Below are 17168 nucleotides of genomic sequence, written 5' to 3'. Positions count from 1 at the left end.
CAGGATACTTGAATGGCTCAATCATCCCAGCAAGCTGGTACTCACTTTGCTGAACTCAGAGGATGACAGGCTGAGTCAACCCCACCTGGTATTAATTCAACAGCCAAGTGGGATTTGAACTCAGGACTCAAGGATCCCAAGGATCCCAAGCCCACCACCCCAAACTATTAAGCCAACACCAGGTATTCTCCAGACCCAAAAGTCAGAATGCTGCTAAATTTGTATTACAACATTAGGCCAGGGCCCAGATAAGCTACAGGTCCAGTGGTCTTATTTTTAGTAATGTTGCCATATTTGTCTCCTGATCACCCCTTTCCGGTTTTTGGAATTAACGATACCAGTGAATAATGAGAAAAATAGAGAAAAAGAGCTGCTTATTGGACGGAACGTTTTCTTTGGCCAAACAAACATTTGGATTCGCTGAGACTCTCACAAAATTTGTCATTATCATGTACAGAACACGTTGGTGCTGCCGAAGCAGTTTCTTCGCCAGGGTTACAATCCTGGCCAGATCACCACTCCAAGGCAGGATACTCAACTGAGTGCGCAGATATTTGGAATTTGGCCAGGGTGCCCGTGATAGCTCGGCTACTCTTCATGAAGGACACCATGTGATCTTTAATGTCCACCAACTAATGCCGGCAGATGAGACGCGCAGTGTAACAGCTATCCGAGGGACGGCACACACAATGATAGCTCTCCCTGCATGGAAAACACCAGAGTGAGAGTATACAGTGCCTTCAGAGAGTATTCCCACCCCTAGACATTTGTGACATTTTGATGTGTTACACCCCGAATATAAAATGGATTGAATTTAAAAAAAAAATTCACCAATCGAAGCAAAATACCCCATAATGACAAAGTGAAAATATGTTTTTAGAAATTTTTACACATTAATGCAAAATTAAAGCTGAAACATCTTGCGTCAATAAGTATTCAATCCCCCGAGTCAGTACTTTGTGGAAGCACCTTTGACAGTGATTAGAGATTCAAGTTTTCTTGGGTGTGTCTGTATCAGCTTTTCACATCTGGAGTTGCGGAGCTTCTCCCATTCCTCGTTGCAGATTTGCTCAAGCTCCGTCGAGTTGGATGGGGAGCGTCGGTGAACACCAATCTTCTTGTCTTTCTCAAGACTTTGCACTCTGAAGCAGGTTCTCCTCAAGGATTTGCCTGTATTTGGCTCCATTAATTGTTCCCTCTATCCTTCCAAGTCTCCCAGTCCCTGCCACTGAAAAGCATCCCCATAGCATGATACTGCCACCACCATACTTCACATTTTGGATGGGGTGTTAGATGGGTGATTTGCTGTGCTCAGTTTCCGCAACATGTAGCGCTTTGCATTTCTCTTCAGATGTACCCAGATGTAGCCAAGGAGTTCAATTTTCGTCCTTTCAGACCACAAAATCTTTCTCCTCATGCTCTTGCTCTTTCCCGTGTCTTTTTGAAAACTCCAGGCGTGCCGTCATGTGCCTTTTTCTCAGGAGTGGCTTCCGTCTGGCCACTCTCCCATAAAGCCTAGATTTTTGAAGTGCTGCAGACACTGTTGTCCTTCCGGCAGGTTCTCCCAGCCAAGGAACTCTGTCGTTCCGTGAGAGTAGTGATTGGGTTATTGGTCACCTCCCTGACCATGGTCCTTCTTGCCCAATTGCTCAGTTTGGTCAGACAGCCAGGTCTAGGAAGAGTCTGGGTAGTTCCACATTCTTTCCATTTCCTAATGATTGAGCTCACTGTGCTCTTAGGAACTATCAACACTCGAGAAATTGGTTTATACCCTCCACCAGATTTATACCTCCTCACAATTCTACGGACACTTCCAAGGACTTCATGGGAGAGTTTCTGCTCTGACATGCACCGTCAACTGTGGTACCTGAAACAGAAAGGTGTGTTTCTTTCTCAATCATGTCCAATCAATTGAATTGGGCAAAGGTAGAATGCAATCAAGTTGTAGAGACAGTTCAAGGCTAATCAAAGGAAATTCGATGCACCTGAGCTCAATTTGGAGTGTCATAGCAAAGGAGTTGAATACTTATCAAAAGAAAACATTTCAGCTTTTCATTTTTAATTAGTTTGTAAAAATTTCTCAGAACATATTCTCACTGTCAATAATGGGGCATTTTGTGTCAAATGGTAAAAAAAAAATTTAAAAATTGAATCCATTTTAAATTCAGGCTGTATGTAATACAACAAAATGTGACAAAAGTTGAGGAGTGTGAATACCTTCTGAAGGCACTGTACAGATGGGCTGAGATTCGAATCATGGCTAGACAGCTCAAAGGCAAGTGTGCATACCTCTAGGTTATCCTGATAGCCCAAATCAAACTGGAGAGAAGTCAACAGCATGCCATCACAAATCCCCACACTTACCCCCTCAAGCAAGGTTGAAAGATGGCAAAGAAGTTCTACCAGAAATGACCAAACATCAAATTTTAAGTAAAATTATTACCTCCGCCACTGAAGGTGAAGGAGGTTATGTTTTCGCCCCTTTCTGACTGTTTGTTTGTTTGTCTGTGTGCAGGACATCTCAAAAAGTTGTGGCCGGATACGGCTGAAAATTTGTGGACATGTTGGGTGTGTGACAAGGATGAACTGATTAAAATTTTGGTGAAGATCCGGATCCAGATTTGTATGTGAGAATTATTTAATTTTTAAAGTGATTCTTCACCACTGAGAGAAAGGACAAAAACGATATTGTACTGTATAGCATGATATTTCAAAAATATATTGGGCCCGATAAGTTCTCGTGGATCAGGCATTACGTGGCGGAGGTATGCGCTCTACCGATAGCCCTTCTAGTTTTTTTCTTCTGTTTTTAACCCTGTCACCCTAAATCCCCACTCCCTTGAGCATGAACGAGGGGTCGAATCCCCAAAAAATGTTGTATAATTCATGCATCCTCCATCCTCCAATCCAATTTTTTAATGTGCCCGTAATTACATTTTTTTGGCATTTGTAAAACATGACGCTCTCCTTGCACCTTTGTGCCATGTGGTTAACAAAGCTACCAAGTTTGGTGAATTTCTGCCCAACCATTTAGGAGGAGATAGCATGACGGACGAACAGACAGACTACGATATCCCTCATGGGAATAATGAGATTGAACTTAATGGGGGGTATTAGCTTGATCATTTTTTTATTTGCAAGATGGGACAGCTCATGTGGTGCAGAAAACTATGAATAATTGACAGTGGGGTAACAATGTGATACTATGAAAGGGAATGAATGAAGAGAAAAAGAGAGAGCTAGTCAGAGTGAGAGGGGACAGAAGGAAACAGTAACCTGCAGGTAAAAAGGTTGGGCAAAGTAGTGTTAATGGGGATAGAAAAGGACAGTGGGCAAAGACGGCAGATGACATGAGATGGTGGTGCACCACCTGCTTGAGGGCCTGTTTCAATAAAAAACAAACAAAAAACTATTAAACATGACAAGGAGGAGGAGGGGAGGAGGAGGGAGGCAGAGGAGGAGAGACTGGGATAGAACAGTTGCTCCAGAGGTGGGAGAAGTGAGGAAAAACAGAGTTGAGGTGTGCAATCAGCCTGTATTTTGTAAGTTTAAACTAAGAAAGGGATATTGAAAGAATGGGGGTTCCACGTCACATTGTAGGTTTTATGGTCAGATCTTACAGCTGCTGGGAAGAAACAACTACACTCCTTAGGTTGTCACCATAATAAGTTTGTTACATCTTTGAAAGCATTCTGAAATAATGAGTACAAACAAAACACTGCCCAAGCATCCTGACTAAGGCTGTAGCTTCATTTGGGACGGCCAGATGACGCACCATCCTGGAAAACCCGCTCCACATTGAGCCCGTAGGTGGCGCACGTCTCATAGTATGTGCAGCGCTTGAGGTCGTTGGACAGTTTTCTTGCACGTGCATCGTCGATGGCACGAGGGTTGGCAGCGCTGATGGCATCTAGAGGTGATGGGGAAAAGGGGAGGGGGTGAAAGCGAGGTGTTAGGCAGAGGTGATTGTGAAGGATAACAAAAACAGAGGGAACAATTTGTACTAATTGAAGTGGACATGATGCTCTCTTCCGAATCGAACGCCAGGGACAACATGGGGGAAAGACTATTATTTTTCATCAAATCAATGTAACATCTCCATCCTAGAATTTCTATGCCACATTGTAGGAATGTCGGCTGCATTGTCACAAGTGGAATGAGTGCATAAAACTTCTAAAATATGTGGTAGACAGATGAATATATAGGCAGATATATTTCAAAGATAATATATAGATGTCTTTTGTTTAACTGTGCAATAAACTGGGAAGGCAATCAATGTCAAACAACCCAATGTGTTCATTTCAAAAAAAATATATTATACAGATCACCCCTCCCCCATCCCCACCCCTGGGCCACCTCCCTGAGCTTGATGGTTGGCAGACAGATCGGGTAAAGATAACAGGAAAAGGTGACAATAACCTTTAAAAAGAAATCGATACAATAATCATAAGAATGACAATGGACTTGTCTCCATTATTTGGCTTCAACCGTATTGTTTTTCAACTTGTAATTCCATTTTTAACTCTTCCATCAAGTCAGACATGCACTACTTACGAGTCCTGACAAACGATCCCACAAACACTGCAAAGTGAAATACTCCAGTATTCTTGGTCTGCTTTTCAATATTTTTGGATACATTGTCGAGGCTAACGGAAGAGTGAGGTCACAGATGGTAAAAAGGCAACATAAGGATAGAGGCGCCATGGGGCTACAGTTGGACACCAGCAGGGGAATGAAAAAAGAGGAAAAGAGGAAAAGAGGAAAAGCACTATCTCTCAATAGTGAAGAATCACTAAAAATTATTGGATTCGGATTTGGATCTTCTCCAATATTGAAGCAATTCTTCCATGTCACCCATCCAATGTATCCACCAAGTTTTGTCCAAATCCATCCACAACTTTTTGAGATATCATGCTCTTATATCATTTTTGGCGTAATCTCTCAATAGTGAAGAATCACTTAAAAAAATTCTAGTAGCCGGATATGGATCTGGATCTTCACCAAAATCGAATCAATTCATCCTCGTGACACACCCAACCTGCCCACCAAATTTCATCCGGATCTGTCAACAACTTTTTGAGATATTCTGCATACAAACAAACAAGAAAGATGTCATGCATAGCACGATACTTACAAAATCCATAAAACAAATTTGAACTAAAAAAAAAAATTGGTGGTTGAATTAAATGACCAAATATGCAACTCCTCTTCAAATTTCAATTCAATCGGATGAAAACTGACAATTTTAGAAATTCGGCCTATGTTGACCTTTCGGCCGATGTTGACCTCAAAAATAATTGGCTGCTTACCAATACCAAAAATAAAAAAATAATAATTCAGTGACCTGAAATATAAATTCTCTCCAGATTTCAAGTTAATCAGATGAAAATTGAGGATTTTAGAAATCTCACTCAAGTTGACCTTTGGCCCATGTTGACCTCAACAATAATTGATGGTTGAATTCAGTAAGTTGTTCGTCTTCCGGTTCCGGTTTTTGAGGTGACGGCTGATTCTTCAGGGGGTCTCTGCCGACATTCTCAAAGATAAGTTTCCGATCGTTGTTTTTCACGTTTGACTGTTTATTTTGTTGTCGACGTGTTCACTGTATGTTCCTAATTTGGTTTTGTTTCAAAACTCATGTTTTTGGTGAGTTTTCGTCAGTCTTGTCATATCGGGTTTCCCTGAGGCCGACCCGTCTTCCCATTGATGTGCACGTTCGTATTTATTTGTTTTTTCTCCTTATTATCATCAGTTTTTCTTTTCCCCACTTTTTCCACCACCCTTTCCAACTATACCCTCTGTTACACGTCTTAAAATGTCAAAAATAAATAATAACAAGTCTGGAGACGGCGATGGTTCACGAGCAATGTCAACGGTTCGCCTTTTTTTATTTTTTGACCTTCGAGGGTCGCCACGGGCAAACTGGTAGGAATCTGGAAAAACGTAAATGATGAAAGTTGTAGTACTCGAAGAGCACTACTTGCATACCAACTTTCATTCGAAACAGTTGAAAACCCTAGGAGCTTGATTTTTTTTTTCTATACCTTGTCGAGGCTCGTATGAGAGCTAACACACAACTCAGAGCAAGGGGCATGAGACAAGAGGGGCGGGAGTGGGAGGGACAAAACAGTGGGGAACAGACACATTAGGTGAACTGTGGAAGGGAGAGGGATGGGGATGGGACGGGGAACATGGTGAAGAGAAGATGGACATTACAGGGACTTTCAGGAAGGAAAGCAGGGGAATTGAAGGAAGTGGGCTTGGGTGGATTATCGGGGGTAGAAAAGATCGAGGATTTGGATGGGGGATGATAAGAGGTGGTGGTGAACAGCTGTTTTGAAAGCCTGGAGGGAAGAATGGGAATGAATTGAGTGAGGAAGTTTATTTCAAAGGCGAGAAAAAAAGAGGAATGAAAGAGTGAAAATGAGCAGTGATTCGTGATTTCGGTAGTTTTACCAGAAGGGGGTTGTTGGCGGACCTTGAGCGCCTTGTGGAAATGTGGTGGGGACAAATCGCAGAGAGAGCAGGGGGGGCAAGGCTGGAGAGGAGTCGGTAGAAGACAGAAAGACCACCGACCAACCTGCGGTGATTGAGTGAGAGGCCCAAAGACTCAGCCTGATTGCAGGAGATGCTGATGATCCTAAATGCCCTGGTTTCGACAGCGTGAAGCCGACAAAGGTGGGGAGGCAGGAGCACCAACCCAGAGGGGAGAGCAGTACTCCATCAGGCTACGGACAAAAGCTTTGTAAGTGGTCAGGAGCTCAAGAGGGCCGAGGAAGGACTTTCCGCGACGGAGCATTCCCAGTCGGCGACTGGCTTTTGAGGCGAGGTTGGAAATGTGACTTTCCCAGGAAAGGTCATGGCAGATAGTGAGACCCAGAAGCTTGAAAGAAAAGACTTCTTCCAGAGGATTGTGGAGAAAGTGGATGGGGGGTTTTCTAAACGGTCCTTTCGAAGAGACATAGTGAGAGTGTGAGATTTGTCTGGATTGAAAGACGTGTGCCACGTGTTGGACCAGCTTGTGATTTTATCCAGATCTGCAGTGAGCGAAGAAGCTGCTGCTTGCCGGTCTGAGGGATGACAGATGGTACGGCAGAGGGTGGAGTCGTCGGCAAAGAGAAATAGAGGATTTTCCAGAGAGTCGGAGAGATCATTGATGAAAACCAGAAAAAGAACAGGGCCCAGAACGCTACCTTGAGGAACTCCAGCCTGCACAGGAAGAGGGGATGAAAGAACTGCATTTAGGGCCAAACGTTGACTGCGACAGGAGAGGAAGTCTGCGAGCCATGAGTGGAGATGGCCTTGGATACCATAGGAAGAGAGTTTGCTGAGCAGGGCAGGGTGCCAGACTGTGTCAAAAGCACGTGATATGTCCAGGGATACGGCTCTTTTTTTCGTGTCTGGCATTGAGGACCTCCATCCATTGATGGGAGAGCAGAAGCAGCATATCGAGGGTAGAGTGACCTGGTCTGAAACCAAATTGATGATCGGAAATCAAGCCATTGGAGAAGAGGAAGGATTTCATGTCTGAAGCGATGATGGATTCCATAACCTTGCTGATGATTGGGAGAAAGCTGATTGGTGTGTAGTTACAGGGATCTGCTTTTGCACCTTTTTTATGCAGCGCAGTGATGTTAGCAGATTTCCAAGCAGATGGCAGATGACCTTGGGCAAATGAGAGGGTGAATAGAACAGAGAGAGGGTGAGCAAGAGCAGAAGAGCAGGCTTTGAGGACACGTGGGCTGATGCCGTCTGGACCGGTTGCAGAATCTGACGCGAGGTTTGAAAGCAAACTCTCCACCTTATCAGGAGAAACGGACAGAGTCCAGGGACAGTTGGGTGCGACTGGGTAAGGTGGGTAGAGAAAGTGATGGGTTTAGGACACAAGATTTAGCTGCAAACACTGAGTTTAGACATTCAGCTTTATCACGTGCGGTATCAGCAGTGCGGCCATTTGAGGTAAGGGAGGGGATGGAGGGGGAACATACACCAGAAACAGATTTGATTAAACACCACCAGGATTTTGAGGAGTGAGGTTTGAGAGTTCAGACTTGAGATGAGAAAGATGTTGTTTTCTGGCTCTCCTGAGGGTAGATACACACTTGTTCCGAGCTTTGTGGAAGGAACTGAGATTGCCCTCAGTTGGGTTTGCTTTCCATGAGGCAAAGGCAAGTTGTTTCTGGACAACTGCCTCGCCACAAGCTTCAGTAAACCAAGGGTGGGAGGAAGGGTAAGACAACTGAACACGAGAGGGGATAAATCTGTGCATGAGGGAGAGCAAGTTTCTTTGAAAGAATTCCCAGGATGAGTTGATGTTTGAGAAAGTAGTGATAGGAGACCAGTCTGTAAGTTTGATGCCTGCTCGGAGACCCTGCCAGTCGGCTTGAGAGAAATGCCAGACTCGACGGCGGTGAGGTGGTTCTCTGATAACAGCCAGAGAGATGTCCACTTTGACAAGGACGTGGTCAGAAGAACCGATTGGAGCGAAAGAAGAGCAGCAGATATTGTCAGGGAAATTTGTCAAAATCAGATCCAGAAGAGATGGAGTACCATTGGTTGAGATCCGGGTCGGGAAGTTGACCGATTGAGTCAGTCCTAATGAGTCGCAGAAAGCTTTTGCTGAGGAGCCATGGCAGGTTAGAGAGATACCCACACCTAGCCAACTGGCATGATGACAATTGAAGTCACCACATAAGAGGAAGAGAGGGTTTGGATGAGAAGACAGAAGATGGTCCATGTTTTCGGATAGTGAGATGTAGATGGAGTCATCACTGTTCGGTGGACGGTACAGTACACACATATAAACATGAGGTGGGAGTGGAGGGGAAGCCGAAGCCAGAGGTATTCCGGGGGGTGTGGGGGAGTGAGAGCAGTGCAGGGAGAGTGAGGAATAGAGTCTTTGATGAAGAGAGCAACACCTCCACCAGGACAAGGCTCAGGTCTGTCATACCGGAGGAGGGAGTAACCGGGGAGAGATACATGGGAGTCAGACACGTCTTGGGAGAGAAAAGTTTCTGTTAGGCAGATAATGTCTGGTTTGTCAGTGGCAACCTGTATGGAAAGATCTGAAAGGTTTGAGCGAAGGCCCCGGATATTTGAGGTCCACACTTTTAATGAAGAGGTAGGGGAGGAGGCTTTGGGTGCAGGGGGTGGAGGGGGAGGGGGAGGGTAGGACAAGGGATGAGGGGGGAGGTAAGGAGGGTTGTTGAAAGAGTGTGGGCTATTGCTGAATAGCGACGGGGACGGGGCCCAATGAGGAGGAGAAAAGGCTCTGTGGTGCTGCGGGAGAGGGGGACAAGAGACAAGGAAGAAGGCAGTTGAGGATTTGAGGAGGTGGAGTGAAGAGATGGAGGTGAGAGGGCAGTGGAGGGAGGCAGCTTGGTGGATGAAAGGGGGGGCAACTTTGAGAAGGATGAGTTAGGGGATGAGAGGTGGGAGAAAGGTGAGGGGGGGTTTTTGAGAGAGGTGAGAGGGAGGCTTGGAGGGAGAAGAGTGGGATGGTTGCTTTGAGAGTGAGAGTGAGGGTTGAGGGGGGTGAGTTGGCACTGAAGTTGGAAAAAAAGAATGGTTGATCCATGGCAAACTGTGGTTTGCCATGGAAAGCGAGCATCCATGGCAAACTGTGGTTTTTAAAAGTTTTAGGTCAGAGATGCGATTGAACACAATTCTTGATGGATGCAATGAAGGCGAATTCAGAGAATGGAGAGAAGAAGCGCTGTAATAGTTGGATTTTTTAGGCAAGGAATGAAGGAGAACTCGAAATGAGAGCAGTCTGTTAAAATAGCAGAAGAGTAGTGCATTATGAAACAGTAAAGAGTACCACATGTGTGAGAGAGGAAGATGAAGCATTATAAGATCGTTTTTGTTGTTAATATTAATGTATGAGAGAGTTCAACAGATTAGGTCATGGAAGTGTAGAAAAAAAATCGAGGAAGAAGACGAGGAGGAAGATAAGAGGAAGAAGAAGAAGCAGAATCGGGAGAAATTGAGTGTGTTGTTGTTGTTGTTGGGTATTTTTCATTTATTTATTTATTTATTTATTTATTTTTGAGATAAGAAAGAGATTAGTTGGGAGAATGGGGGAAGTTAGGAAAGTGGGGAGGATGAAAATTGAAGGTAATGGGGAGGATAGAAATTGAAGGTAATGGGGAGAAAAAAAAACAAAAAAAAAACGATCAAACACCGAGTGGAACCGGTAGGCCTCAAGCCTCGGCCAAGGCCTATCCCTCAAACACCTGGTAAGAATGTCGACAAAAATACTCACAAAATAGCACAATTTTTGAAACAAAAATGCCCAATTTATTGATTTTTTTGGCATTTTCTAAGTTCGTGCCCTGACCTTGGGACGAAAATGAAAAATCGAGCTCTGTGGGGCTATGCAGTTGCCATTGGGCTAACCAAATACCGAAACCGAAAATATATATACATATATATATATATATATATATATATATATATATATATATATATATATATATATATATATATATATATATATATATATATATATATATACCAAGTCGTATAACACCAGGGGGTTGACTCAGCTTGTCATCCTTCCGAGGTCGGCGAAATGAGTTCCAATGTACCTGGCCCGGTGTATGCCCCGGTTAAAATAGGTGTACCATATCCCTGTGTGTCGTAAGAGGCGACCACGGTTGCGTCAGGAAGGGCATCCGGTGGAAAAACCTATGCCAAATCATTATGCGGACAACAAAACGAATTTCCATACCGGATAGGTCGAGGCCCGGGTTACCAACAAGCGCCACCAGTACTGTTGGCCAGCAGGGTACCGGTGGAAACTGTGTTACTGCTGGGCGAAGGAGGAGAAGGAGACGGGGAAGGTGAGTCCGGAGGCAGTGGGAGAGGGGGAAGAGTAGAAGTGTGGCGGTGAGAGTTGGAATTCTGAATATTGAGACGATGACTGGCAAAGGGCGAGAGTTGGCTGATATGATGGAGTGAAGAAAGGTGGACATACTGTGTGTACAAGAGACCAAGTGGATGGGGAGTAAGGCTAGGATCATTGGAGGTGGTTCCAAACTGTTCTACCATGGTGTGGATGGGAGGAGAAATGGTGTCGGGGTAATCCTGTAGGAAGATTATGTCAAGAGGGTATTGGAGGTAAGGAGAGTGTCTGACCGAGTGATGAGTGTGAAGTTGGAAATTGAAGGGGTGATTATGAATGTCATCAGTGCATATGCCCTGCATATGGGGTGTGAGATGGAGTATAAAGAAGATTTCTGGAGTGAGTTAGATGAAGTGGTGGAGAGTGTATCCAAGGATGAAAGAGTGGTGATTGGAGCAGATTTCAATGGGCATGTTGGGGAAGGGAATAAAGAGGATGAGGAGGTGATGGGGAGGTACGGTCTCAACAAGAGAAATGTGGAAGGGCAAATGGTGGTGGAGTTTGCAAAAAGAATGGAAATGGCAGTGGTAAATACGTATTTAAAGAAGAAGGAGGAACACAGGGTGACATACAAGAGTGGAGGAAAGTGCACACAGGTGGATTACATCTTAAGCAGGAGATGCAACCTGAAAGAGATTAGAGACTGTAAGGTGGTGGCAGGGGAGAGTGTAGCTCGACAGCATCAATTGGTGGTCTGTATGATGATTTTGGAGGTGAGGTTGAGGAAGAGAGTGAGGGCTGAACCAAGGACCAGATGGTGGAAGCTGAAGGAGGAAGACTGTTGTGTGGAATTTCAGGAGGAGGTGAGACAGGTGTTGGATGGTGGTAAAGATGGGTGGGATGATTGGGCAACTACAGCAGAAGTGGTGAGGAGATAGCTCAGAAGGTACTTGGTGTGACATCTGGACAGAGGAAGGAAGATAAAGAGACTTGGTGGTGGAACGAGGAAGTACAGGAAAGTATAAGGAAGAAGGGGTTGGAGAAAAAGAAGTGGGATAGTCAGAGAGATGAAGAAAGTCGGCAGGAGTACAAGGCGTGGCGGCGAAAGGCAATGAGAGAGGTGGCAAAGGCTAAGAAAAAGGCATATGATGAGCTGTATGAGAAGTTGGATACAAAGGAAGGGGAAAAGGATTTATACCGATTGGCAAGACAGAGGGACCGAGCTGGGAAGGATGTGCTGCAGGTTAGGGTGATAAAGGACGTAAATGGGAATGTGCTGACGAGCAAAGAGAGTGTGTTGAGAAGGTGGATGGAGTACTTTGAGGAGCTGATGAATAAAGAAAATGGAGAGAGAGAAGGTTGGAAGAGGTGGAGATAGTGAATCTGGAAGTGGGGTGGATCAGTAAGGATGAAGTGAGGACTGCTATGAAGAAGATGAAAAGTGGAAAGGCGGTTGGCCCAGATGGTATACCAGTGGAGGCATGGAAGTGCTGAGGAGAGATGGCAGTGGGGTTTTTAACCAGATTGTTTCATAAAATCTTGGAAAGTGAGAGGATGCCGGAGGAGTGGAGATCAAGTGTACTGGTTCCGATTTTTGAAGAACAAGGGTGATGTGCAGAGCTGTGGAAATTACAGAGGGATAAAGTTGTTAAGCCACACCATGAAGTTGTGGGAAAGAGTAGTGGAAGCTCGGTTGAGAGGAGAGGTGACGATCTGTGAGCAGCAATTTGGGTTTATGCCAGGAAAGAGCACCACTGATGCGATGTTTGCTTTGAGAATGTTGATGGAGAAGTATAGGGAAGGCCAGAAGGAGTTACATTGTGTGTTTGTGGATTTAGAGAAAGCTTATGATAGGGTGCCAAGAAAGGAGTTGTGGCATTGTATGAGGAAGTCGGGAGTGGTGGAGAAGTATGTGAGGATCGTGCAGGATATGTATGAGGAAAGTGTGACAGCGGTGAGGTGTGCGGTCGGAATGACGGACCGGTTTAAGGTTAAAGTGGGATTGCACCAAGGATCAACTATGAGCCCTTTCCTGTTTGCAATGGTGATGGACAGGTTGATGGACGAGATCAGACTGGAGTCTCCATGGACTTTGATGTTCGCGGATGACATCATGATCTGTAGAGAGAGTGGGGAGCAGGCTGAGGCGAGCCTCGAGAGGTGGAGGTACGCACTGGAGAGAAGGGGAATGATAGTCAGTAGGAGTAAGATGGAGTACATGTGTGTACATGAGAGGGAGGGTGGTGGTATGGTGCGGTTGCAAGGAGTTGAGGTGGGGAAGGGGGATGGGTTTAAATACTTGGGATCAACTGTCCAAAGTAACGGAGAGTGTGGTGGAGAAGTGAAAAAGAGAGTGCAGGCAGGATGGAGCGGTTGGAGAAGAGTTGCAGGAGTGATTTGTGACAGAATGGTAGCTGCAAGAGTGAAGGGGAAAGTATATAAGACGGTAGTGAGACCAGCTATGTTGTATGGTTTGGAGGCGGTGGCACTAACAAAAAGACAGGAAGCGGAGCTGAAGGTGGCAGAGTTAAAGATGCTGCGATTCTCGTTGGGAGTGACGAGGATGGACAGGATAAGAAATGAGTATATTAGAGGGACAGCACAGATAGGACGGTTTGGAGACAAAGTGAGAGAGGCGAGATTGAGATGGTTTGGACATGTGCACAGGAGGGAAGCGGAGTATATTGGGCGAAGGATGCTGAGGATGGAGCCGCCAGGCAGGAGGAGAAGAGGAAGGCCAAAGAAGAGGTTCATGGATGTGGTGAGGGTGGACCTGTGGGCGGTTGGAGTGTCAATGGAAGATGTGGAGGATAGAGCGAAATGAGACGGTTGATCCGCTGTGGCGACCCCCAACGGGAGCAGCCAAAAGAAGAAGATATATATATATATATATGTATATATATATATATATATATATATATATATATATATATATATATATATATATATATATATATATATATATATATATATATATATATATATATATTGGGTGGTTGCTCGGCTACCCTTCGTCTCAGGTTTTCCGTCTGTCTGTTTGTATGTAATGGACAGCTCTGGAGACCAGAGGAGTCAACTGATTTTGATGAAACTTGACTGATAGGTTTATACCAGGATATATTTGCATGCTTTTGAGAACCGTTGCTATGGAAGCCACCGTTGCCACCATTTCGAAAAAAAAAAAAAATCGGCTTCCGTGCTTTTATGCGCACTATAATCAACCTCTGTCAAAATTTTTCACCCCGATCCATCAAAAACTGTATGGCTAGTATGCAATTATATTACTATATGCTTTCACCCCAACGTTCGCGTTGGGATTTCCTAACGTCGGGTTAGGGAATCGAACACAAATGATGAATGGACAGTTGCTCGTCATGTTCCTATATGGAACAATGAATGGCAAAAATGCCATCTGATGTGTTCTCTTATTTACATGTTTCAAATTTGCCTCAGTCTTGTGACCACCCATGTCGCCTACCGGCCTGTGTGTGCATATATATATATATATATATATATATATATATATATATATATATATATATATATATATATATATATATATATATATATATATATATATACACATATACATATATATAGTAAATGCAAAATGTATACCCTTATTTAATTTCAACACAAAGTCGCATGCACGTGATGTAAAAAAAAATTGAATGTCTTGGAATGAACGACATAGATTAGGCTTACAGCCGATATCAGTGCAGACAAAGAGAAACACAATAATGGGCAAGGTCAACTTGGTCATAATCCACATTCAGGTTATAAAATCAACTCATGGTGAGATTAGATGAATAAATGTGATTGTTAAAAGAGACAACTTTATCGAACTGTGAATAAAGCCCCTCCAGTGTGCTGATCAAGCCTGTAGGTCTTGCAGCACACTTCACACTATGGGCTCAAAACGTGATTATGGCCACCCAGACAGGCTGGTCAAAACCTTGCTTTGAGGTGGTCTGCAAGGCCAAAGAAAAAAAATGCTAAGACCATGATCTTGAAAACACCATTTTCTGTAGCTGCAGATGTTGCACACAATCTGTGCATTATTCACGGGTTGTGGTTAAATGTGGTAAAATATGCTACAATTTCATAAATGATTTTTTTAATGAAACTTATCATTGCAGATTGTCCAACTCGGTAGACAGATTGCATTACATCTGAGAACTAGAACGGCACTCGGTAGAGCACATACCTCCGCCAGGCTGTACAGTTTACATTTTTTCATCCTACTGACAGGCCGGATCTGCATCCGGACCGAAACCAAAATCTAATCGGCTTGTTCTTGTCACATACCCAACTCATCCACCTAGTTTTGTCAGAATCTGTCCATATGTTTTTTGAGATATCGTGCTCACAGACAAACAAACGGGGGTGAAAACGTAACCTCTGTCTACCTTCAATGTCGGAGGTAATGAATGATCTTTATGAAAGTACATCTGGCCATTTAGTCTCAAACATAGATTCTCACTGACTGACACAGATTGATTATAATCACCTCTCCCATCATTTTAGGAACAGGCAAGGATAGGATCATCACTGAAACAGACTGATGACTGCATACATAGCCTTTCGCACCCCTACACAATTGGGGCAGGTTAATTAACAAGTTAATAAAAACTGTTGAACAAGCCAATGTTTGCCAGCACCAGCATTCCAAAACAGCTTTCGGGGACAGTTATTCAGAACAGACAAGATCACGTCTGGTCGCAGAGAAACGTGGGGGGTGGCGGGGTGGGGTTGGGGGGTGGGGTGGTGAAACGACATGTTAGTGCACTGCCTGTTTGAAGCCCTGGAGGGAAGAGTATGATTGAACAGCCTTAGGAAGGCAGCTTCACAATTGGGAAAAAAAGAACAAAAGAGTGGAGGTGGGCGAATAGTCTGGAATTGGGGAGTTTAACGAGGAAAGGGTTACCCTTAGAATGCAGTATCACTGGGAAGAGATGGATGGCTATGATAGTGGAGCTACTGAGATTGAAAGAGAGGCGAAGAAAAAGAAAAAAAACGAGAGACAAAGACATAGACCTTTGTGTGATGTGAGAGCACTCAGCCTTGTGCTTCAGTGTCATCAGAAGATGCTAACAATGTCGATAGCTTTCGATTCCACAAAGCCCATGAGAGACCGACGGGAGTCCTTCAACCCGTCACCTCTTATTATATTTTTCCCCAAACAAATCCAGTTTCCTCTGTTCCAATCTTTCACCGGCTTCCTTACCTTAAATATTTCAACAGGGTCACCATCAATTTCTGCTCCTTTGTAATGTAAATAACCCTGTCTTTCCTAACCTTTCTGGATAATTAAGCCTGTCCATCCCAATATAGCTTTCCTGTCACCCTGTTCTGAACTCCATTGTGTGCTCCAAGTAATTCCTATTCCATGATTTCATATAGCTCTGTTATCACGACACATTTTTCAAGCCTAAAGCATATTAACATTAATGTCATGCAGGCCCCAGAGCACTACGGTGTCCAACTCTTTGCAACCGGTTACACTTCACCTGCGCTTTGTGTTAATTTTCAAATCTTGATATATTATTCAAATCATCCCTATATATATATATATATATATATATATATATATATATATATATATATATATATATATATATATATATATATATATATATATATATATATATATATATATATATAAAAACATGACCAAAAATAGAGCAGAAGAAAGAAAGAAATACATTTTCCACCTTTAAAATCAATAATTCCCAATTTTCCAAGAAGTTAATCTGGTATAACTGGAATATTGCAATAATCTCTAAGGGAATGAGAGAGGTCATAGAACACGTCACCCCGCACAGTGTTCAGGTATATACAGTCAGCTCTCCATTCTCCAACAACGTCGTTTATGTGTCCCTAAAAAGTTGGAGGTTGTAGGAAACGAATGGTGGGGAAAATGGTGAGGGAGTGGCCTACTGCAAGGAGGAGGGGGAGGATGGAGCAAGATCCATATCCCAGAATGCCTCTACGTCATCGTCAACACTGTGTGGTTCTTCCTGGGCTCCAACACTGTTCTTCCTGGGTCTGTGTTGAACTATTCTGATCCTCGATCCACACAAACAGCATCCACTCCATCTTCTCCACCATGTTTCCACGGGGACGGCTGGCCCTTTTCATCCCGTTAACTGGGTCACATTCTCGATGCTTTCTTTAATCTTATCAGCGCTCTTAAAGATGGTCCGGACGGTCGTTGGTGGCAGGCAGAAAGATCTGGTAATGACCACTGCCCCCCTCTCCACTCTCAATGTCCAACTTGGTCTCGAAAGACAACGATTTCCTTCAGCTTCTTGGTGGCAAG

At 44.0% G+C, this 17168-nt stretch overlaps 1 protein-coding gene across 1 annotated transcript in view; it reads right to left on the bottom strand.

Moving 5' to 3' along the window:
• The window catches only part of LOC147027508 (uncharacterized), a 410973-nt gene that overhangs the window by 241729 nt on the left and 152076 nt on the right, over positions 1-17168 (bottom strand). Inside the window, exon 9 of the mRNA XM_085876519.1 lies at positions 3776-4070. Within this exon, the coding sequence (XP_085732645.1) occupies positions 3776-4070 (295 nt within the window). The remainder of the gene's footprint in view (positions 1-3775; positions 4071-17168) is intronic.

The sequence above is a fragment of the Eptatretus burgeri genome, chromosome 4 (assembly GCF_056783735.1).
Source record: "Eptatretus burgeri isolate ZD-2024b chromosome 4, Ebu_testis_v1, whole genome shotgun sequence".
Taxonomy (NCBI): Eukaryota; Metazoa; Chordata; class Myxini; order Myxiniformes; family Myxinidae; genus Eptatretus; species Eptatretus burgeri.
Note: the sequence above shows the minus strand (reverse complement) of the source record. Positions and strands in the feature narration are given on the sequence as shown.